The sequence below is a fragment of the Lagenorhynchus albirostris genome, chromosome 10, assembly GCF_949774975.1.
Source record: "Lagenorhynchus albirostris chromosome 10, mLagAlb1.1, whole genome shotgun sequence".
NCBI classification, from domain to species: domain Eukaryota; kingdom Metazoa; phylum Chordata; class Mammalia; order Artiodactyla; family Delphinidae; genus Lagenorhynchus; species Lagenorhynchus albirostris.
Window position 1 is genome coordinate 61,941,401 of NC_083104.1, and position 25,442 is coordinate 61,966,842.

General features: G+C 37.0%; 1 protein-coding gene across 2 annotated transcripts in view; it reads right to left on the reverse strand.

The window, feature by feature from the left end:
- Positions 1 to 18,259: 18,259 nt before the first annotated feature.
- FAM83B (family with sequence similarity 83 member B) overlaps positions 18,260 to 25,442 on the reverse strand; it is an 84,840-nt gene continuing 77,657 nt past the window's right edge. Inside the window, exon 4 of one of the 2 annotated variants that reach the window (XM_060162522.1) lies at positions 18,260 to 22,687. In XM_060162522.1, the coding sequence (XP_060018505.1) occupies positions 20,386 to 22,687 (2,302 nt within the window). In that variant the 3' untranslated portion in view covers positions 18,260 to 20,385. The remainder of the gene's footprint in view (positions 22,688 to 25,442) is intronic. The other variant, XM_060162521.1, reaches the window with a different exon arrangement.

Below are 25,442 nucleotides of genomic sequence, written 5' to 3' on the forward strand. Positions count from 1 at the left end.
GCACGTGTGAGGGCAGGGAGTATGTGAGAAATCTCTGTAACTTTTGTATGCACTACTATATTTAAAATAGATAACCAACTAGATATACCCACTGTATAGCGCAGGAACTCTGCTCAATACTCTGTAATAACCTAAATGGGAAAAGAATTTGAAAAAGAATAGATACATACATATGTATAACTGAATCATTTTGCTGTACACCTGAAACTAACACCACATTGTTAATCAACTATACTGCAATATAAAATAAAAATTAAAAAAGAAATCTCTGTAAGTTTTAATGTTATAAACCTAAAACTACTCTAAAAAACTAAAGTTTTTTTTTTAATAAGAAAAAATAAAATAAATACATATTTCTAAACTGTGCTTACTTTTAGTAACTTTATCTCATTTTCTGGACAAAACTTGTTTCAATATTAAGCTATCTTTATATAGTAAGTAAAGCATGTGAGTCTTTGCCTCATTATACTTCCTCTCTCTTCTGAGTCTTCTTAATACTTTTCTGCATGCCTCTTCTGTGCTTTTGGGCTTTTATTATCACTCTGTTTACTTGAGTCATTCTGCTGGTTCCATATATTGTAAACTCTTTGAAGTCAGGTACTGAATCTTAAAAAGGTATTTGCATTTACTGCTATAGGGGATTAATGAAAAATCATTGACTTGAATAAAATATGTACTTGTGGAAAAGTACATTATGAGGAAAGATGTGTGTTTTTGTTTGACAGACACAGAGAGATTTTTATGTGCTACACAGTTTCTTGAGTTAAACTAATGAAAACGGGTCCACTTTTAATGTCTGATTTGCTTTCATCATTTGCAAAGACAAATATTAGATAAATATGAAGTGGAGAGGAGAATTTATTTTTATGAGAGGGTAAATAAGAAGAAGGGTGAACTCCAGAGAGAAGGAAGATTAGACCTGAAAAGGACTTGCAATTCCCACGCAAGGAAGGTACAAGGTACCATATTAGGAGCATTGGAGAGAGTGCCCAATCTGAGTAAAGTTTTTAGTATTATCTTCCTTCTAGGTCCAATCACAGCATCCAAGCCTGTTCATCTCTTTCTTCTTTGTCTCTAATACTTACTAAGCATTTAGTATAGGTAGAGCACTATTCTAGAAACCATAATATTTTGTATTCTAAGTGCCCTGAATTAATTTTGCTGAAGCATGATTCTTTAATCTAATTTATGATACTAAATCTGGCCTGAACAGACTTTGTGGTTCAGACACTAATGAACATGCAGTGAGTTTTGAACCATAATCAATTCATCTAATGACAGATGAGTCAGCTCTAAAACATAGTATTTTTTTCTTTCATAGGCTTTGAAAGCTAATTGTTTCCGTTCAAATTCTGATTCTATCATTTACTAGCTTCTTGTCCTTTGAGATCATTAAGAAAGTCCTGTAAGCTTCAGTTTCCACATTGGGTAAAGAGGGATGACAGTAGAATTTAGCACAAAAATTTCTGTGAGGATCAGTTGAAATAATGCATTTAAAATCCCCACACATTATAAGCATTCAATAAATACTAGCTATTACTACTATTAGAATTAATGTTGATCTATTGCGCAGCTGTCCCTATTATGGATCTCTTGACCTCTGGGGCAGACATTTTTGAATGGATAATTACTGTTGATAAGATTTGAATTAACTGGACTTCAGTAAGCTAGTATTTCTCCATTCAGGATGCATTAAATAAAGAGAACTCTGCCAAGCTCATGAGTCTCCAGTACTCTCTCTTCATACTTAACAAAGCACAGAGTCACCAATTTTATGGTTTTTCTACTTTTATTTTAATTTTTTATCTAGCTCTAAATAGCAAGGTGTATTCAAGTGTATTTGATAGCAATAATTCATTCCTTATTTAAATTTAACCTGAATAGAATATATAAACCAACGATACATTTTAAAAATCTAGTTCTTATCTAGTGCTAAGTCTTATAATGTCTTATAATGGTGTCAACACACCATTATATATAATATTTATTTATTTATTTATATAGACAACTAGGCTATTTAATGATGTCTTTCTTTCTGTAAGGTAGTCAGATCAAAATGATCACAGTTACAGGACTCCAGAGCAATAGCAAATGAGCTCCCTTGTTATTGAATATAGTGAAACAGAAAAAGTTTTCTTTCTCAAATGGCAAAATAAATTATATTTTGATGATCTATAAATTATATGGATTACATAATTCCAAATTTTTTATTAAAAATAATATACAAATAACATTTGTCCCAATAAAGCAAAGTAGTGTAGATCCGATTCCTCTCCTCTGCTAATATATACAGATAAAAATATCTCTTAACAGCTGAGCAAGCAAACCTACAAATTTGGCTTAGGTGGATATTAACTAACTTTCAACAGGTTGAAGAAAGAACCATTTAAGTGGAAAACTATTTAAGCTTAAAGATGGAGCAAGCATGATTTATCTCTAACATAATGTCATTCATCAAACATAGGTCCTAGGAAGCGTGTGAGCATGTGTGTGCACTGAGGTAAAGGAGTCAAATCAATCCTAAAGAAACAAGTTTTAATATTTTATTTTGGTAGAATATACTATAGTTAAATGTTGTGATTTCAACGTTAAATTTTGGCAGTGTAAATGTCCCTGAAATTATTGAGGCTTAAGAATCTTCTTAGAAACACAGACATTTAGCTTCAGTGACTCTCATATTTCTATCCCTAGGCTAGCAGCATGAACATCATCTGGGGACTCAGAAAACGCACATTTTAGGCCCCCCTCCAGACCCACTAAGGTAGAAACTCTAGGGGTAAAATCCAGACATCTATGTTTTCATGAGCTCTCTAAGAGATTTAGATGCACACGAACACTTGAGCATCTCTTGTCTAAACCAATTCCTCACAAACGAGAGCAATTTGACGTATGTGCCAAGAAGTCTGGAGCAAACAAAAATCATTAGTTTAAGTAGAATGTTTGCCATTGATGCCTTTTCTAGATCCTTTCAAGTCCTGTCTAGTTATGTTACTCCTTTGACTCAATTAGAGAACATTTTGTACACCATCATACCTCCTCCCCATTCTCTCTTTAACAAGCTCAAGCTCAGCTTCATTTTGGTCTTTAAGATGGATGTTGATTCTGGTCAGTGATATTCAGCTAACTCCAGACCCTCCCTTTGAGGGTCAGTGTCATGACGCTCATTGACAATCTGACTCACCCTATTGACTAGTTCTACTTTATCTGGTTATCAAATCATTTCCCTATTTCTGGAAATGCACCTCTTATATTTCCACCTCTTATCCCAGAGGACAGAATGTCCACCCTAGCATGTTCTTCTGACTCCCCTTCTTATTAGCTGCTCTTCAAGGCTGCATTGATTAGTAAGAAGACTAATCAGAGATGAAGCCAATAAACAGGCCACTTTTCACCAGCATGCAAAAAACTGTGTGCTTGTATGAGGATGAAACATAGTGGGGCAGGAAAAGGGGGAAAGAGAGGCAGGAGGACAGTGGGAAGCAAACAACATCCCCCTGGGTGTAAGCCTTAGCCCTGCTTCTCAGCCAAGCCCTGAGTGTGGTACAGAACCAAGGCCAGCATGTCAGGTACTTCCTTATCAAAGAACCCTAGAAGGCACAAGGAATAAAATACAGAATACAAACACTAAAATTTCACTCCCCTAAATCCTAAATTTCTCAGACCCAGCCAGTGTTTTCCTATTTTGTTCTCTGAATCCAGAGTTTTGCTTGGATACCCACCAAAGATCTCCAGTTTTAGAGGAATTTAGTTGTTTTAATAAGTCCCAAAATTGCTGGAAACTTCTATGGAGGAGCCCCCTTAGCTAACCATAACTCTCTATGCCAACTACTCCCAGTTAAATCAGCAGTTTATGTGCTTTATATGGTTCACATACCAACCTTTGGGGGCCTCATCATATTCCTTGTTAGTACCATAAAATATTGAGTTCTGTGTTGGACTATCTGTTGTGGTCCCTTGTTACACCTCCAATATTCTAAGTTCTACCTTCCTCTCCTCTTTCCAGCTGGAGTAGCTACAGTCTCCCCATGCCTCATTAGAAGTGATTCTAGTTTATAGCTCTAGGCAGATCTTTCTTTGACAATTCTGCTATAGTTACTCAGTCCGTGTCTGATTATATTTTGAAATATAATAACTTTACTTGGCAAATAATATCGGGACAGAAGAGATCCTTTGTGAAAATGCTTCACTACTGAGTTTGTGTTTCTATCATGAAAAACCATCTGGATAAAGAGAAATTCAAGAGATGACATACTTAGGAAGTCATCAAAGCCTTCCTTTGTTGTTACATTTAGCCTAAGGCAGTTTTCTGGTTGCTACAATCGAGAAATTTTGGTGTGTATTATACACATTTATATCCTCATCATAAATGTGGAGGAAGTATTTAAGATACACAGCCAGCATCTTGGATTTAAATACATGGTTTCCAGGAAAGTGTTCAGGAAAACTCTCATTGACTATTTAAAACATGCAATAAACAGCAAAATAAACATATTTTCAGCAGGGGAGATTCATTGGTTTTGTGGTCACTGGTGAAAAATAATAAGGCTAAAATCATTGCCATTTGCTCTTCTTTCCTCTCTCTCTTCTCTTGATTTCTTTTCTCTTCTCTTTTCTAGCTGTCCCTGGACAATCTTACTCAGTGTAATTATCCACTTTGATTATCCACTTCAATGCAGATTACTTCCACAACTATCTCACTCTTCTCCCCTGAGCCCCAGATATACACCATTAATGACTGCCTACAACCTAGTATCTGAAATATAACAACTACAAATGACTCAGCATCCTTCCCTCCACACACCACCACACACCACGCCTGCCCCTTCTTCTATATACCTTACCTCAGGTAAGGAAACTCTGCAGCCTTCCAAGCTAAAAAACTCATATGATCAAAACTCATCCCTTTCCTTTAAGAAAAATCATATTTTTGGTTATCAACTATTCTATTCTAATTCCAAAACCTCTTCAATTTTGTTCCCTCTTCTTCATCCCCCAAGGCCACTGCATTTGTTCATCACTCATTAAAAATTTCTTAGATTTCCGCAGTAGCTTCCCAGTTGGACTCTGGATCTCCACATTTCCTCCTCATCCATTTTTAGTAGCACTTCCTAAGATTAATTTTTACAAAAAAAATTTTAAAGGTCATTCCAAGCTCAAGAGCCTTCAAAGATTTCTCACTGCTTCCAAGATACAGTCTAGACTTTAGCTTGGCACATAGGATGCCTTATAATTTGGTTCTAAAGCTTCTTTTCTGACATTTACTGTTCCTTCTTTGCACCCCCATAAACGCTAAGATCAAACCACACAAACCTCTCCATTGTTTTAGAAAAACACCACACCTTTTATACATTTCTATCTTTGTATATGCTTTTCCTCTGCCTAGAGTAGATCCTCCACTTTATCTTACTAGCATACAGAGACTCCACTGTGGCTTTTCACATGGGGTATTAATTGTTTATTTGTGACTCGATCACTAAATTATGCTTCTGGAAAGAGGAGATTGTGCGTACACCATAGGTATCCAGCAAATAATAGACATTTAATTTCAGTGAATGAATACTTAAATAAATCCAAGGCAACATCCATAGTAATTACATCCATAAATAATGATCTTAGTGATGTTAGGATAAGGTCAACAAATCAGTGAGTAGTAAATTGTTCAGGAGATACACATTTTAGGGAGGATGAAAAATCTGGAAAGATACCATTTTCTCTTCTCTTTTTACTTTCAGAATGAAGGAAAATTTGACTCCACATTTAAAAGCAGCCTGGTGAATTCTACTTTACATCCCTATCAAAATCTAACTCAGAAATGATGTCATAAATTTCCCACACCTAATATTGAGTCAATTCCCCATGTGTAGTGTTAGGGGCATTACTTCTTCTAAGGGAAATGCAGATGGTGATCATGAATGACACAAAGAAACACATTTTGGATCTTTGATGATATTAAGGAATAATTGATAAAGGTATTATAGAAAATATCCTTAAATATTAAGGATATTTAGAAAATATCCTTAACTTTTAGTGATACATAATGAAAACACAGAAGTGACATCTGATATTGCTTCAAAATAATATGAAATGGTGAAACAGTTAAGAGTGTGGATGATACATTTACTCATGAGTTAATGGGTGATGGGTATTTATTAAAATATTTGTCCAGGTGTCTATATGTTTGAAATTTTCTCAATAAGTTAAAAAAATACATTTTCCATCGTGACCAATGCCTCCACAATTGTGAACAATTAAAGTGACATCAAATATTTGTTCTTGCTATTTGTGAGGCACTCTGATATTTTCTATTCTAGTCTCTCCCATTCTATTTTTAAAATATAATTATGGACCACTAAATTTATTTGTTTTGATAGTGGGCAATGGCAAACACTCTGTTACACAGTGGAATAATTTTTCATATGTTAGTCTCCCCCTGTCCAATGCTCCCTCTAAGAGTTTTCTATATTACACATTAATTAGTAACCACCTCATAAATCAGCCAACCTCTTAAACATCATATCTTCTTGATGTTGCTCTAATTCTGACAAATGGCTCTTGCCACGAAGTCTGCTGTAGAAAATTTTTCTAGAATTGGACTAAGCAGATGAAGATTAAGGCAGGCCATGGATAAAGCTAAGGCAACCTAGGAAAGACAATTCATGACATCATAAAATCATTTTCCTGACTCAGAACAGGCATAACTCTTTGTGTGTGTGTGTGTGTGTGTGATATATGGCCTTTATTATGTTGAGGTAAGTTCCTTCTATGCCTACTTTCTGACGAGTTTTTATCATAAATGGGTGTTGAATTTTGTCAAAAGCTTTTTCTGCGTCTACTGAGATGATCATATGACTTTTATTCTTTAATTAGTTAATGTGGTGTATCACATTGATTGATTTGTGTATATTGAAGAATCCTTGCATCCCTGGGATAAATCCCACTTGATCATTGTGTACGATCCTATTAATGTGCTGTTGGACTCTGCTAGTATTTTGTTGAGGATTTTTGCATCTATGTTCATCAATGATATTGGCCTGTAGTTTTTTTGTTTGTTTGTTTGTTTTAAGTTATTTATTTATTTATGACTGTGTTGGGTCTTCGTTTCTGTGCGAGGGCTTTCTCTAGTTGTGTCAAGTGGGGGCCACTCTTCATCCTGGTGTGCGGGCCTCTCACTATCACAGCCTCTCGTTGTGGAGCACAGGCTCCAGACACGCATGCTCAGTAATTGTGGCTCAGGGGCCCAGCTGCTCCACAGCACGTGAGATCTTCCCAGACCAGGGCTCGAAACTGTGTGCCCTGCATTGGCAGGCAGATTCTCAACCACTGCGCCACCAGGGAAGCCTGCCCTGTAGTTTTCTTTTTCTCTGACATCTTGGTCTGGTTTGGGTATCAGGGTGATCGTGGCCTCAGAGAATGAGTTTGGGAGTGTTCCTCCCTCTGCTATATTTTGGAAGAGTTTGAGAAGGATAGGTGTTAGCTCTTCTCTAAACGTTTGATAGAATTCTCCTCTGAAGCCATCTGCTCCTGGGCTTTTGTTTCTTGGAAGATTTTTAATCACAGTTTCAATTTCAGTGCTTGTGATTGTAGACAGGCATAACTCATTTTATTGGACTTTGTCAAATTTGGGGTTCACTGGAGAGAACTACTAAGAAATTAAAAGTTATTACTGACATTATCCAAGTAAAAAGTATTCAAAGCAATGCTAGTGGAATGATAATCGTATTATGCTAATATTTACCTGTGCTCTTCTTTCGAGGGGACCAAATTACAAAGTAGATGTGTTTGATATTTACATACTCTTATGAAGTACAAAATATTACCATTTTCATTTAATATAAAAGAAATCAAGCACAAACAGTGTTTCTTAAAACACTCATGAAAACTTGCTGCACCTCCTGATGATCCAGACATTCTTTCTTCTTACATCAATAGTCTACTGCAGAGATGGCGGACGAGTAAGACGCGGAGATCACCTTCCTCCCCACAGATACACCAGAAATACATCTACACGTGGAACAACTCCTTCAGATCACCTACTGAATGCTGGCAGAAGACCTCAGACCTCCCAAAAGGCAAAAAACTCCCCACGTACCTGGGTAGGGCAAAAGAAAAAAGAATAAACAGAGACAAAAGAATAGGGATGGGACCTGCACCAGTGGGAGGGAGCTGTGGAGGAAAGGTTTCCACACACTAGGAAGCCCCTTCGGGGTGGAGACTGCGGGTGGCGGAGGTGGGGAGCGTCAGAGTCACAGAGGAGAGCACAGCCACAGGGGTGCGGAGGGCAAAGCGGAGAGGTTCCCACACAGAGGATCGGTGCCGACCAGCACACACCAGCCCGACAGGCTTGTTTGCTCATGCGCCGGGGCGGGCGGGCCTGGGAGCTGAGGCTCCGTCTTCGGTCGGACCGCAGGGAGAGGACTGGGGTTGGCGGCGTGAACACAGCCTGCAGGGGGTTAGTGCACCACGGCTAGCCGGGAGGGAGTCCGGGGAAAAGTCTGGACCTGCCGAAGAGGCAAGAGACTTTTTCTTCCCTCTTTGTTTCCTGGTGAGCGAGGAGAAGGGATAAAGAGTGCTGCTTAAAGGAGCTCCAGAGACGGGCACGAGCCGCAGCTAACAGTGCGGACCCCAGAGATGGGCATGAGACGCTAAGGATGCTGCTGCCGCCACCAAGAAGCCTGTGTGTGAGCACAGGTCACTATCCACGCCTCCCTTCCAGGGAGCCTGTGCAGCCTGCCACAGCCAGGCTCCCGGGATCCAGGGACAACTTCCCCGGGAGAATGCACAGCGCGCCTCAGGCTGGTGCAACGTCCCGCCGGCCTCTGCCACTGCAGGCTTGCCCCACATCCGCACCCCTCCCTCCCCCCGGCCTGAGTGAGGCAGAGCCCCCGAGTCAGCTGCTCCTTTAACCCCGTCCTGTCTGAGCGAAGAACAGACGCCCTCCGGTGACCTACACGCAGAGGCGGGGCCAAATCCAAAGCTGAGCCATCGGAGCTGTGCAAACAAAGAAGATAAAGGGAAATCTCTCCCTGCAGATTCAGGGGCAGCGGATTAAATCTCCACAATCAACTTGATGTACCCTGCATCTGTAGAATACCGGAATAGACAACGAATCATCCCAAATTCAGGAGATGGATTTTGATAGCAAGATTTATGATTTTTTCCACTTTTCCTCTTTTTGAGACTGTGTATGTATATGCTTCTGTGTAAGATTTTGTCTGTATAGCTTTGCTTTCACCATTTGTCCTAGGGTTCTATCCGTCTGATTTTTTTTTTTTTTTACTTTTTAAAAATATTTTTTTCTTAATAATTAATTTTTATTGTAATAACTTTATTGTATTTTCTTTTATCCTCTTTCTTTCTTTCCAATTTTTCTCCATTTTATTCTGAGCCATGTGGATGAAAGGCTCTTGGTGCTGCAGCCAGGAGTCAGTGTTATGCCTTTGAGGTGGGAGAGCCAACTTCAGGACACTGGTCCACAAGAGGACTGCCAGCTCCACATAATACCAAATGGTGAAAATCTCCCAGAGATCTCCATCTCAACACCAGCACCCAGCTTCACTCAATGACTAGCAAGCTACAGTGCTGGACACCCTATGCCAAACAACTAGTAAGACAGGAACACAAACCCACCCATTAGCAGAGAGGCTGCCTAAAATCATAATAAGTCCATAGACACCTCAAAACACACCATTAGACTTAGACCTGCTGACAAGGACAAGATCCAGCCTCATCCACCAGAACACAGGCACTAGTCCCCTCCACCAGGAAGCCTACACAACCCACTGAACCAACTTTAGCCACTGGAGACAGACACCACAAACAACGGGAACTACGAACCTGCAGCCTGCAAAAAGGAGACCCCAAACACAGTAAGATAAGCAAAATGAGAAGACAGAAAAACACACAGCAGATGAAGGAGCAAGATAAAAACCCACCAGACCTAAGAAATGAAGAGGAAATAGGCAGTCTACCTGAAAAAGAATTCATAATAATGATACTAAAGATGATCCAAAATCTTGGAAATACAACAGAGAAAATGCAAGAAACATTTAACAAGGACCTAGAAGAACGAAAGATGAAACAAGCAACAATGAACAATACAACAAATGAAATTAAAAATACTCTAGAAGGGATCAATAGCAGAATTGATCAATCGCAGAACTGAAGCAGAAGAATGGATAAGTGACCTGGAAGATAAAATAGTGGAAATAACTACTGCAGAGCAAAATAAAGAAAAAAGAATGAAGAGAACTGAGGACAGTCTCAGAGACCTCTGGAACAACATTAAACACACCAACATTCGAATTATAGGGGTTCCAGAAGAAGAAGAGAAAACAAAAGGGACAGAGAAAATATTTGAAGAGATTATAGATGAAAACTTCCCTAATATGGGAAATAGTTAATCAAGTCCAGGAAGCACACAGAGTCCCATACAGGATAAATCCAAAGAGAAACATGCCAAGACACATATTAATCAAACTGTCAAAAATTAAATACAAAGAAAACATATTAAAAGCAGCAAGGGAAAAACAACAAATAACACACACGGGAATCCCCATAAATTTAACAGCTGATCTTTCAGCAGAAACTCTGCAACCCAGAAGGGACTGGAAGTACATATTTAAAGTGATGAAGGAGAAAAACCTACAACCAAGTTTACTCTACCCAGCAAGGATTGCATTCAGATTTGATGGAGAAATTAAAACCTTTACAGACAAGCAAAAGCTGAGAGAGTTCAGCACCACAAAACCAGCTTTACAACAAATGCTAAAGGATCTTCTCCAGGCAAGAAACACAAGAGAAGGAAAAGGGCTACAATAACAAACCCAAAACAATTTAGAAAATGGGAATAGGAACATACATATCGATAATTACCTTAAATGTAAATGGATTAAAGGCTCCCACCAAAAGACACAGACTGGATGAATGGATACAGAAACAAGAACCATATATATGCTGTCTACAAGAGACCCACTTCAGACCTAGAGACACATACAGACTGAAAGTGAGGGGATGGAAAAAGATATTCCATGCAAATGGAAACCAAAAGAAAGCTGGAGTAGCAATTCTCATATCAGACAAAATAGATTTTAAAATAAAGACTACTAGAAGACACAAAGAAGGACACTACTAATGATCAAGGGATCAATCCAAGAAGAAGATATAACAATTGTAAATATTTATGCACCAGATGTAGGGGCACCTCAATACATCAGGCAACTACTAACAGCCATAAAAGGGGAAATCGACAGTAACACATTCATAGTAGGGGACTTTAACACCCCACTTTCACCCATGGATAGATCATCCAAAATGAAAATAAATAAGGAAACACAAGCTTTAAATGATACATTAAACAAGATGGACTTAATTGATATTTTTAGGACATTCCATCCAAAAACAACAGAATACGCATTTTTCTTAAGTGCTCATAGAACATTCTCCAGGATACATCATATCTTGGGTCACAAATCAAGCCTTGGTAAATTTAAGAAAATTGAAATTGTATCAAGTATCTTTTCCAACCACAATGCTATGAGACTAGATACCAATTACAGGAAAAGATCTGTGAAAAATACAAACATATGGAGGCTAAACAATACACTACTTAATAACGAAGTGATCACTGAAGAAATCAAAGAGGATATCAAAAAATACCTAGAAACAAATGACAATGGAGACACAACGACCCAAAATCTATAGGATGCAGCAAAAGCAGTTCTAAGAGGGAAGTTTATAGCAATACAATCCTACCTTAAGAAACAGGACACATCTCGAATAAACAACCTAACCTTGCACCTAAAGCAATTAGAGAAAGAACAACAAAAAAACCCAAAGTTAGCAGAAGGAAAGAAATCATAAAAATCAGATCAGAAATAAATGAAAAAGATAAGAATGAAACAATAGCAAAGATCAATAAAATTAAAAGCTGATTCTTTGAGAAGATAAACAAAATTGACGAACCATTAGCCAGATTCATCAAGAAGAAAAGGGAGAAGACTCAGATCAATAGAATTAGAAATGAAGGAGAAGTAACACCTGACACAGCAGAAATACAGAAGATCATGAGAGATTACTACAAGCACCTCTATGCCAATAAAATGGACAACCTGAAAGAGATGGACAAATTCTTTGAAATGCACAACCTGCCAAGACTGAATCAGGAAGAAATAAAAAATATGAACAGACCAATCACAAGCACTGAAATTGTAACTGTGATTAAAAATCTTCCAACAAACAAAAGCTCAGGACCAGATGGCTTCAAAAGTGAATTCTATCAAACATTTAGAGAAGAGCTAACACCTATCCTTCTCAAACTCTTCCAAAATATAGCAGAGGGAGGAACACTCGCAAACCCATTCTACGAGGCCACCATCACCCTGATAAAAAACCAGACAAGGATGTCACAAAGAAAGAAAACTACAGGCCAATATCACTGATGAACATAGATGCAAAAATCCTCAACAAAATACTAGCAAACAGAATCAAAGAGCACATTAAAAAGATGATACAACATGATCAAGTGGGGTTTATTCCAGGAATGCAAGGATTCTTCCATATAGGGAAATCAATCAACGTGATACACCATATTAACAAATTGAAGGAAAAAAACATATGGTCATCTCAATAGATGCAGAGAAAGCTTTCAACAAAATTCACACCCATTTATGATAAAAACCCTGCAGAAAGTAGGCATAGAGGGAACTTTCCTCAACATAATAAAGGCCATATATGACAAACCAACAGCCAACACCATCCTCAATGGTGAAAATCTGAAACCATTTCCACTAAGATCAGGAAGAAGACAAGGTTGCCCACTCTCACTACTCTTATTCAATATAGTTTTGGAAGTTTTAGCCACAGCAATCAGAGAAGAAAAGGAAATAAAAGGAATCAAAATTGGGAAAGAAGAAGTAAAGCTTTCACTGTTCACAGATGATATGATACAATACATAGAGAATCCTAAAGATGCTACCAGAAAACTACTAGAGCTAATCAATGAATTTGGTAGAGTAGCAGGATACAAAATTAATGCACAGAAGTCTGGCATTCCTAGACACTAATGATGAAAAATCTGAAAGTGAAATCAAGAAAACACTCCCATTTACCATTGCAACAAAAAGAATAAGATATCTAGGAATAAACCTATCTAAGGAGACAAAAGACCTGTATGCAGAAAATTTTAAGACAAAGATGAAAGAAATTAAAGGTGATACAAACAGATGGAGAGATATACCATGTTCTTGGATTGGAAGAATCAACACTGTGAAAATGACTATACTATCCAAAGCAATCCACAGATTCAATGCAATCCTTATCAAACTACCACTGGCAATTTTCACAGAACTAGAACAAAAAATTTCACAATTTGTATCAAAACACAAAAGACCCCAAATAGCCAAAGCAATCTTGAGAATGACAAATGGAGCTGGAGGAATCAGGACCCTGACTTCAGACTATACTACAAAGCTACAGGAATCAAGACAGTATGGTACTTGTACAAGAACAGAAATATAGATCAATGGTACAAGATAGAATGCACAGAGATAAACCCACACACATATGGGCACCTTATCTTTGATAAAGGAGGCAGGAATATACAGTGGAGAAAGGACAGCCTCTTCAATAACTGGTGTTGGGAAAATTGGACAGGTACATGTAAAAGTATGAGATTAGAACAGTCCCCAACACCATACAGAAAAATAAGCTCAAAATAAATTAAAGACCTAAATGTAAGGCCAGAAACTATCAAACTCTTAGAGGAAAACATAGGCAGAACACTCTGTGACATAAATCACAGCAAGATCCTTTTTGACCCACCTCCTAGAGAAATGAAATAAAAACAAAAATAAACAAATGGGACCTAATTAAACTTCAAAGCTTTTGCACAACAAAGGAAACCATAAACAAGACCAAAAGACAACCCTCAGAATGGGAGAAAATATTTGCAAATGAGGCAACTGACAAAGATTAATCTCCAAAATTTACAAGCGCCTCATGCAGCTGAATAACAAAAATACAAACAACCCAATCCAAAAATGGGCAGAAGACCTAAATAGACATTTCTCCAAAGAAGATATACAGATTGTCAACAAACACATGAAAGAATGCTCAACATCATCAATCATTAGAGGAATGCAAATCAAAACTACAATGAGATATCATCTCACACCAGTCAGAATGGCCATCATCAAAAAATCTAGAAACAATAAATGCTGGAGAGGGTGTGGAGAAAAGGGAACACTCTTGCACTGCTGGTGAGAATGTGAATTGGTACAGCCACTATGGAGAACAGTATGGAGTTTCCTTAAAAAACTACAAATAGAACTATTACATGACCCAGCAATCCCACTACTGAGCATATACCCTGAGAAAACCATAATTCAAAAAGAGTCATGTACCAAAATATTCATTGAAGCTCTATTTACAATAGCCCAGAGATGGAAACTCTGCCATAAAAAGAAACAAAATTGAGCTATTTGTAATGAGGTGGATAGACCTAGAGTCTGTCATACAGAATGAAGTAAGTCAGAAAGAGAAAGACAAATACCATATGCTAACACATATATTTGGAATTTAAGGAAAAAAATGTCATGAAGAACCTAGGGGTAATATAGGAATAAAGACACAGACCTACTAGAGAATGGACTTGAGGATATGGGGAGGGGAATTGTAAGCTCTGACAAAGTGAGAGATAGGCATGGACATATATACACTACCAAATGTAAGGTAGATAGCTAGTGGGAAGCAACCGCATAGCATAGGGAGATCAGCTCAGTGCTTTGTCACTCCCTAGAAGGGTGGGATAGGGAGGGTGGGAGGGAGTGAGATGCAAGAGGGAAGAGATATGGGAACATATGTATATGTATAACTAATTCACTTTGTTATAAAGCAGAAACTAACACACGATTGTAAAGCCATTATAATCCAATAAAGATGTAAAAAAAAAAAACCAAAAAACTACAAATAGAACTACCATATGACCCAGCAATCCCCCTACTGGGCATATACCCTGAGAAAACCATAATTCAAAAAGAGTCATGTACCAAAATGTTCATTGCAGCTCTATTTACAATAGCCAGAAGATGGAAACAACCTAAGTTTGTCCATCATTGGATGAATGGATAAAGATGTAGCACATATATACAATGGAATATTACTCATCCATAAAAAGAAACGAAGTTGAGCTATTTGTAGTGAGGTGGATGGACCTAGAGTCTGTCATACAGAGTGAAGTAAGTCAGAAAGAGAAAGACACATACCGTATGCTAACATATATATATGGAATCTAAGGGAAAAAAAATGTCATGAAGAACCTAGAGGTAATACAGGAATAAAGACACAGACCTACTAAAGAATGTACTTGAGTATATGGGGAGGGGGAAGGGTAAGCTGTGACAAAGTGAGAGAGTGGCATGGACTTATATACACTACCAAAAAAAAAAAAATTCTACTGCAGGGCTTCCCTGGTGGCGCAGTGATTGTGAGTACGCCTGTCGATTCAGGGGACGCGGGTTCGTGCCCCGGTTCAGGAGGATCCCACATGCCGCGTAGCGGCTGGGCCCGTGAGCCATGGCCGCTGAGCCTGCACGTCTGGAGCCTGTGCTCTGCAACGGGAGAGGCCACAACAGTGAGAGGCCCGCGTATCTCAAAAAAAAAATAAAAAAGTCTACTGTAACCTGCACACCTTGAACAAAGTAGGTTCCCAGTATGAGTGGTGAATAAATAAATGAGCTAGATTATTGAAACAGTTATGGGAGAAATGTCCAATCAGACGTGTTATACTTTTCTTTGTTAACTCAAGAGTATTCCTCTGTATATTTCTTTTTTCTGTTTTTAATGCTTTCAGCTCAGGTAATCCTACCTCAGGTAATTCTTTTCCTCAATCAGGATACAAACTTACGTCTTTTAAGGCCGTTCTATTTTTTTCTAGTTCAATTACCTCAGGATGGTCTATGACTCCTTAAGTTAACTGAGCCTATTCATAAGTTTCCTTTAGGATGGCCATAAAAGTAAAACCTCATCTATGTCCCATACTATTCCATTGAACCAGAATTTTCTTAAACATCGACATTTATGGTGAATGTAAAAAAAGTCAAAGTTTGTTTTTACTTAACTATTTAAAATTTTTGTTACCTACTTAAAAATCACATTTGCCTTTAAAAGGTCACTATTTAATTCAATGGCATCTTAATCTGTGATATAAGGGACATTTTTTTCCCCTAAGGAAAATGCATTTTGAGTTATAAGTAACTTTCAGATTCCAGGTTGTATAATGTCACTAACTGATGTAATACAAATGCACATTCAGAATATCTTACTCAAACTAAATGCTACAAAATTCTACAAAAATCAGCTATCAATATTTTAACAAAATAGTCTCTATTTTTCAAAGTCACAAGTTATTTAAAATAACTACTATATTCCAGTAGAAATAGAAAGAGAATGAGTGTATGTGATACTGTTAAGGGAAGAATACTGTCACTGGATATCAAATGTGGATAAATTATTAAATGAAATGGTTAATTCAAAAAAAAATTAAGCATTTAAGAGATTATTTCAAAATTTATGGAGAAATATTTTAAAATGTGTAAAAATCTAAATTCATTACATAATAACTAAGTGAAAAACATCAGTGTCAGTGGCAAAATCCAGGGTATGAAGATAAAAAATAAACAACTTGATGCATAGATTTTGTACAAAATTATTTAATATTCACTTATTAAATCTAATAACAAAAGTTAATTTGGAAGAATATTTGCTAACATTGCACATATATAAAAAGTTGACTCTCTGGTTTATAATTTTGTCTTTTTCTTTTTAAATATTCTAGAACCAAATGAATCTTATGATAAACTTTTAAAAAAAAAACAGCATCACACATAGGTCACACATTATGTAAAACAATGATTCTAATTTATACTTCTTAGCCATAGGCACATTAAGAATCAACAGATATCCACAAAAGACAAATATCTGTGGGATAGTAGTTGAATAATTGGAAAATCTTGAGTAAAGTTATAGTTGAGTGCAGCCATAGTTCAACCTTATCTGGGTCACACTAGATGTCATCTAGATTAAATAAGATATTTGTTTCCACAAATGTAGATGGCCACCATATACCCAGACCTCAACACATTGCATCAGAATTGTGGCCAATCCCAATCCCTGAAGCAGAGGGATAGCAGTGTGTTCAGGATACAGGCACTTAAACTATTCTGAAACTGTCAATAGCTACTTTGAAATCGTACCTAATTTTCTGAGTTTCTGCTTACAAACTAATGTCCTATGTAGAGAGTAAAAATTGCCTCACCAAACTTTAATATAAAATTGCATCTAAGTGACATTATCTTTCCACCAAAATTAATATGGGGAGAAAAAGAAAATATATTGCTTGAAATGATTACCTCCATGAAGCTTGGGTGTGTCTGTTGAAAATTCAAAACCCTGAGTAAATTATCTGAAGCATTGTATGCTTGCTCAGTCTTAACCCTGTGGAGTTTCTCAGCCTCAGAAACTTTGGAAAGTTACTGTGTATAGATGCTGACATATAGATATTTCTGGAGGAAAAAAATAGAATAATAATAAGAAAAGAGGCAGAGGGGAATATATCTGCCATGAAAAAGCCCAAGCTACCCGTCACAGGTGGATGGAATGAAACCCTGGGCTTCCAACCCTACCAGGGAGAGGAGGAACTTAGGAACTACTTAAAAGCTATCTGTGTTTCCAGAAATGATGGCAGCTGCTGTACAAAAAGGCAACAGGCTTTTGCATATAATTAAACTGATTAAAACTCTATAGTCTTTATGTAATTTCAGCTTTGTGCAGTTTCAGTTGCATTGCTGTAAATTTCAGGACTTCCAATTTCAGAGCTGCCTAACGACAGCCCATTAGCCCCTTCACTCTGAAAGATGCCCTATCTCACTATAACAAAGAATGGGTAATATTAAAATCAATCTGGTTTGGTTAACTCCAGATTCTCCTTTGATAAATCAGTAAATGACTATGGTCCAGAATCACAGAAGTGAATTTTTCTAAGAGCAAAATGAAAAACCTCTCTCACTCATTAAACCTCAATTCTAATGCTTTTTAATAATCTGATACTAATCTGTGAAGATCATACAATTGCCAGATGACTCTAAAATTTAAAACGCTAACAGTTAGAAACACTTTTCTTATTGTGACTGAATTCCTTATTTGATTATAAGGAACTACACATTCCAAAGGCCATTTTCTTAAAAAATACATTTTTTTTTGTAAATATACTTGGCTACTTTTCCTGTGAAAAATGACTGTTCACTCTTAATGTTTACATTTATGCTGTTAAATTATTAGGAAGTGTGCAAATTTTCCAATCTTTTACACTCAGCTTTCCAAAACAAGCAACTCCCACATCGTAGTACTTGGAAATTCCCTATGTTATAGCAGGAGTTTTAAAATCTACTTTTATGAATGATGTGACATTGAGTACCATATTCTGGATTTGTGTATATAAAATGCTATTGTTGTACAGTTAGATATATATTTCTGCAACTCTTAAAGAGAGCAAAAGAGAAAGACAACGAAACCTTTGCTAGCTGATCGTTGTTGAGTCAGGAAATATAAATGTTCTCTCATTTAATTCTCAACAGTTTGGGTGAGGCAGGTGTTGAACACATTGGGGAGGTAATAGGATGTGATAATGTTATAGACACTTTAGTACCATGACTCACTGGTGATGTGGTTTGGGGCATTACTTCTCTGAGTCTCAGTGTCGCAATTATCACCTGTAAATAATGAGGACAATGGTAGCTGCAAAATAGTGCCGTGGGGACTTTAGATTCTAGCTGAGGACCTGGTCTATGAATGTTAGGTTTTCTTCTGCTGCTGTCATGTATTTTCCTGACATGTTTCTTATCATGGTTTTAAAATACTGTGGAAATTTTTTTAATGACATAGATATTTCAATATCGTTATTTTAATTACTTAGTATAGACGTAGATATTAATATTTGACTCAATCTTGAATTTTGAAAACAACATGCTGCCTCATATAGCAACTTAGAAGGTGTTAAACCATATATTCAAAGTGTCATAGGGGATTTCCTTGGTGGTCCAGTGGTTAAGACTCCACTGCAGGGGGCATGGGCTCAATCCCGGGTCGGGTAACGAAAAAAAAAAAAGTTTCATAGAAACACTTTCCACTTCTCAAATGATGCATTGTTTCTTGAATTCTGTTCTTTGTGGATGAAATAAAGCCAAGTTAAAGTCTCTGTAATGGATATAGAGCTTTTATTTCATTACTCTAAGAAAGGCAAAGTGTATCTTATGAACTGCATATCATCATCAAATTAAGATATAGAAAGATTTAAAACTTTCAATGAGGCCCCCAAGGTCATGGAAGAAACAAGCCAGATAGCACTTCTCCTCATTTTCATCAGGGTTCTCTCAAGAAAATACTATGCAGTCAGAGTGTATTTGGCACAGTATAGAAAAGAACAAAGACTTTTGCAAGCAAAACACCTAAGCACTGTCGTACTAATCCAAGATAAAAATTTATGTAGAAGTTTACATTTCTAAAACCTTCTTTGTATTAGAAAAAAGAGAGGAATAATTCAGGTTTTCCAAATTCCTGTTGGCTTGCTATAAGTTTGAAGGAAAGAATGACAATAAAAGTTCAGCAGCTGATGGGTGGAGTGCAGTACAGGCTCCCTTTGTCCAGAGTGGAAATAAGCACATCCTGAAAATAAATTTCTATGATGTACTTGAACTACCTGAGGTTGATACTTTGCAAACACCTCAGATAAAATAAAAAATGTGCTGTGCTATATGGTTTAAATTGTACTGTTGTTGCCCAACCAGTTCCACAGAAAAGTTAATAAAACATTAATAAAATACAAGTTATCTCATAGAATTTAAAGGTAATTAAAAACCACAAAGGCTTTGTCCTATTTTCTCATAATTTGAAGTTATGAAAACCCCACAAAGATGTACTATAAAGGACCATTGACAGCGTTATGATCCATGATCCATTTTAATAAGGAAAGCATTTGCAATGAATGGTTAAAATCCATATACCATCTCTCCACCAAAGTTTCCATTTAAGACTTAAGAAGATCTTCAGTCTGAAGACAACAATTTCATTACATTTGTCTTACTATTACCATTTAAAAATCATGTATTTATGGACATTCCATCTATAGTGTAATTAAGCACAACTAAATTTATCACACAGAACAATAACTTTACTATACATTAGTAAGTTGGTAAACATATACTTCACACCCAAAATTCCACCCCCATAGAAATCTATTAGGATATTACAAAAAAAAATCTACAATGTTCTTTGGACAAATATTTATAGCCATATTTATTTTGTATTTTAAAGTCTATTTGTAGTTACAGTATTTCATTTATTTTTGTTTATGAAGTTTCCAAACTTCTGTATAAGTCCTCGAAACTTGTTTTCATTTGGCTGATATGAGTGGTAAACACCAGTGTTGTAATTAAGCATTGGGCTGGACCTGCCATAACTATTGCCCATAGTTGAGGATTTCATTTCTGGGTGGTGTGTACTGGTATTTGGCATGTTGCTTGTTGGCTGAATAGAGCTTTCAATACTACAAAATGGCTCAAAACGACTGTAAACACGCCGGTCAATTGAATGAGTTCTTATAAGCTCATCATTGGGCTTTGGTCTTGGAGAAGAAGCTGGTTTTCTTTCAGGAACAACAATTGCTTTAATCTCCTTCGAATCTCGGTACTGGATCTGCTCAGTGTTGAATCTCGGGGCAGAGGCATCTCCTGCTTTTTCCAAGAACTTGCTTTCAACTGGACCTGAAGAAGGTATAGTTTTGTTACTTTCATCAGATGAAGAATGTATCCCCTGAGATGAACGAACTGCTACATCTTCCTTACCCTTGTGGATGCTGCCTGGAGAGCTGGATGAAGAAGAATGTTTTCTTCTAGGAGATGAATCAATTTTGGGTTCTGATTTTTTTTGTTTTTGATTCTCTTCAGCCTCAGAAACTAAAGTGTCAGAACTACTACACATTCTATAAAAGGCAGGTGCTTTATTTTTGGATAGATTTTCTTTCTTTTCTGGGGTAAGGCTAAGTAATGACCTTAACTTCAGAGAGCCCTTTTTCAAAAAACTTGGGGAACCCTTCACTTCTTTCTTGGAAGTGAGTTCTTTGTTGGGTTCTTCTTTATTCTCATCAAGCAAAGCAGCAATGGAAATTGATCTGATAGCAGTGCCACTTGGAGGGTCTCTCTTGGTAACCTCTTCCTCATCCTCTTCCATGGCATGGGTCACATTATGAACACTTCTAGAACTTTTTAACAAATCCTCTTTAGTTTTTTCTGGTTGTCTAATTCGATTCCTGGTAAGTGTACTATACACATAATGCTTACTATTTCCATGATTTAAATTGGCTTTTGAGTGGTCAGTGAATGGGAAACTTCGCCTTTTAAGCAGATTCTCATTTTGTTGATTCTTTAGGTTTTCTGTCTGCTTATTTACAGACAAGGTTGTACATAAATGTTTGTTTGAGTCCGTAGGGCCATTTGTAGTTGGGATTAAAACTGCCAGGTTCCTTTCGGGAACCTGTAGGGTGTGCGTTTTTGGTGCCTCTGACTGCAACGGGAGCTTGGGGGTTGATTCCTGTGAGGGTTTGTCTGTCGGATGCTGTGCGCCTGTTGGGGTGTCTGGGATCTTTTTAGGAGTGTCATTTCCCTGGGAACCAATGACTGTTGAATTTGAGGAATCAGTTGTACAACTGTTAACTTCCTGTTGCTCAGGTAAAGTGGGTTTAAACACAAAAGAAGAACGAAGCCGAGAGTGAGTATAAACGGTATTGGCTTTCAAATTCTCAGGACCGTCGTAGCCCTCAAACCGGTCACCTAGAACGGATCCATTGGAATCACAAGAAGCTTCTGAATGATCATTTAAGTAGGATTCAATTCTCCAGTTACGCAAGAATGACTTGGTGGTATGTTCAAGGTTTGGCATGTGTTGTTGCAAAAAGCGAATATGATTATCTGTCCCGTTAAAAGACTTCCGCACGTTGGAATTCCTTTCTGGAAGGTTTGTCGTCTTCCTCTGGGCAAGTCGGTCAGCAAAACTCTGGGCAGGTGTGTTCTGGTGGCCTGCATAGCCTCCCTGTGATGAGGATGCCACACTGAGACTATCTGAAGGCCTTTTCCAATTATAGGGAGCATTAACGGTTCGATTCAGAGCCCTGTGAAGCAGCAGGTATGGTGCTGTTTCTGGCTGTTCCCCAGCATAACTATGCCTCTTCCAATTTTCATTTATCTGACTGTGTTGATGCTGACGGATTGGATCATTAAAGTTGGAAACAAAATGAGGTCTGTATGCATGATTTCTTATGTTATATCTGTCACGTTCATTGAGAGTATATATCCCTCTGTTTTTGAAGTAGCTAGAATCTAGTTTATGAATTTTGTCTTGTGTACCAAAAAGGTTTCTTTGGCTGGAAATGGAAGCTAAGGAAGACACTGAATGCTGGTAAATGCCATTCTCCCAGAGTGCTTTGCTGTGCTTCACCCTTGCTGATTCTTCCCATGCAAATGAGCTGGGGACAGAGGACCTGGCATAGAGAGTCCTAAATTCTTCATCAAAGGACTCAACAAGTTGTCCTGTGATTATCTGAACCATGCTGAGGTGTGCTTTTTCAAATGACCACATGTAGCTGGGAAAAAAAAATCAAAATAGGCAAATTTTAATTGTGCTGACAATATTTAGCTCTATTAAGAAAAGTGTCATTTAATGTTGACAAAAGAGTATTTTTGTTTATTTTCCTTAACTACCATAATTTAGAACATTTTCAGTCATTATATGCTTGCAGTACATGTCTCCCCACTCCCATATTCATATGTTAAATAACAAAGCAACACAAGTTCTGGCTTTCAATCCATCCATAATTTCAAGAAGTACAAAGAAAAGCCTGGTGTGCATTTTTCATCTCTGCCTACTAAGATTTTATGGAGTAAAATATGACATTATATTCCATATACAACATCCTGGCAGGGTGCAGGCAAGCTGGTATTGGAGGAAAAGTTGAGAGCCTCTGCCAAGCTGTCTATTCCGCATGAACTTGGACCTCAGTTTCCTCCCAGCAAGAATGAGGATAAGGACAGCATAATTCGCTACAATTCCTTATGGTCCTAGCATGTCATGATGCAAGATCATCTGTGCTAATGCGTGTATTTCATCTCTGTGGCTTAAGTGTAAATGTAATTTAGGTGCCAGGGTTTGGAAACAGACAGGATTTGTGGCAGCAGCTTCAGCCACTAAGGGCATCCTTCACTTCACTAAGTATATACAGTAAATTCAGTACTTACAAACCATGCCAATCAGAATGCCAATTAAGACCTTTCCATGTAGAATACAACTGCTAGGGGATTGAAGTTTGTAATTACTTTATAGTACTTTGTGGAACTTCAAATCTCTCTCCTGAAGTTTAGAGGCAACAGTTATCTTGAAGTTTCATATATAATTTAAAATCTTATTTTAGAAAATCTTGATAATGTAACATAGAGAGTAACTGAGCTGAAAAGGCCATTGCTAATATGCTATGTCTCAAAAAATGTACATGATATAATGGGGTTTATACGAAAGAAAGAGGAGACAGAGCCATTCTCCACAATAAAGGAGCTTACTGTTTATACAGGGAAGATAATAACAGAGGGCAGATGGAAATATTAAAAGAATGTGCAGAACAATAATCTAAAATACATAAAATATCATAAACAGCAGTGTATAACTTCCAGGTTTTCCTATGACAATTTCAAATGAGGGTATCCAATTCAAAATCTGATTTACAAACATTGATAAAAAATTATGTGTTTTATCTCTTCATTGTTAGTATCAAGATGTAGCAAAACACCTGTTGTGTTTTCCTGATAAAACTGTCCTTGTCACATGTGAGCTGTCACACAGTGTATGACATGGTGAGTACAGATGCCAGACCTCTCTAGAAATGTTGGGCATTTAGCATTTCAAGAAGTTTTATGGCTAAGAAATTTGAATTAAAGAAGAAGGCATTCTGAATTTGCCTACAAGGAAAACAATGGCAATACTAAAACAGCAGAGATAAAGGCTGCTTTTACCTAAAAGGGAGAGTACATTTTTAACCAGTTTCTACAAAGACTGGTTCATAACAGTTCCACCAGATCCTCTTATATTTGGTAACAATAAGAAAAATCCATAATTATTAGTCAGAAAAAAGCAAAAATGACAAGGGCTGAAAACCATCAATTTTTTTTAAAAGAAGTATATTTAAAATTAACATGAAATAATAAAGAGAGTAGAGTTGTTAGATAATTGTTTTGATGAATTTTAATAATCTGTGGTCCTATGTATTCCATATTCACTTACACAAACAGCAACTTAAATTTTGCCTCTGGTTTATGATATAGATAAGAAGATAAAGAGTTTCTGTTGCTGTTTGTTTGTTTGTTTTTTCCAACACCAATTTTAAAGTAGCTCATTTACAGTCATCTCAACAGATATCACCTGTTAATACCTAGTAAGACAAAATTGATGTGAATTTATTGTTGAAGATAATCTTCAAAGTCAAGTTAAATAATAAAAATAGAAAGTACTCATTATGATGAGAATAATAAACACCATTTTATAAGTCAAGTGAACTCCTATTTTAATTAAAATTTCAATTAAAACCCCTCTAAAAACAAGTGGGTCTGACTAAATAGAAACACAAATAATGAGTCTTTAAAAGAATTCATTAATTTCAAGCACTAGTTGTAACTTCTGCTCTTAACACATTTTCTTTTAAAATTCCTAAAAGGATTTTCAATATAGGGTCCCTGAGCTCAAAGAGAAATTTAGCAAATATTAACAGTTAAAACAGGCCTAAAATAGCAGTTGACATTAGGGGCTTTGGATGAATTAACTCATTTAATTCTTACGACACAAAGTAGGTTCTATTATTATCCTCCTTTTAGAGAGGAGGAAACTAAAGGGCAACCAAGTTAAGTAACTTGTCCACGGCCACCCTATTCAATGAGTTACCTCCTTCTTGTGGACTTTTTAAGTTCTTAAGAGAAGAGGCAAAATTTGCCCTCACATTGTCCTGTTGACATCCACAGCTCTCCTGGCTGCTTCCTGCAGGCTTTAGTATTGAGTGACCTAGGACTTCACGTGTTTTTTTTTTTTTTTCCTGGTCTGTTATCATGATGAATTATATTGATTGATTTTTTTTTACATCATTATTGCAGTATAATTGCTTTACAATGGTTTGTTAGTTTCTGCTTTATAAAAAAGTGAATCAGTTATACATATACATATGTTCCCATATCTCTTCCCTCTTGCTTCTCCCTCCCTACTACCCTCCCTATCCCAACCCTCTAGGTGGTCACAAGCACCGAGTTGATTTCCCTGTGCTATGCGGCTGCTTCCCACTAGCTATCTATTCTACGTTTGGT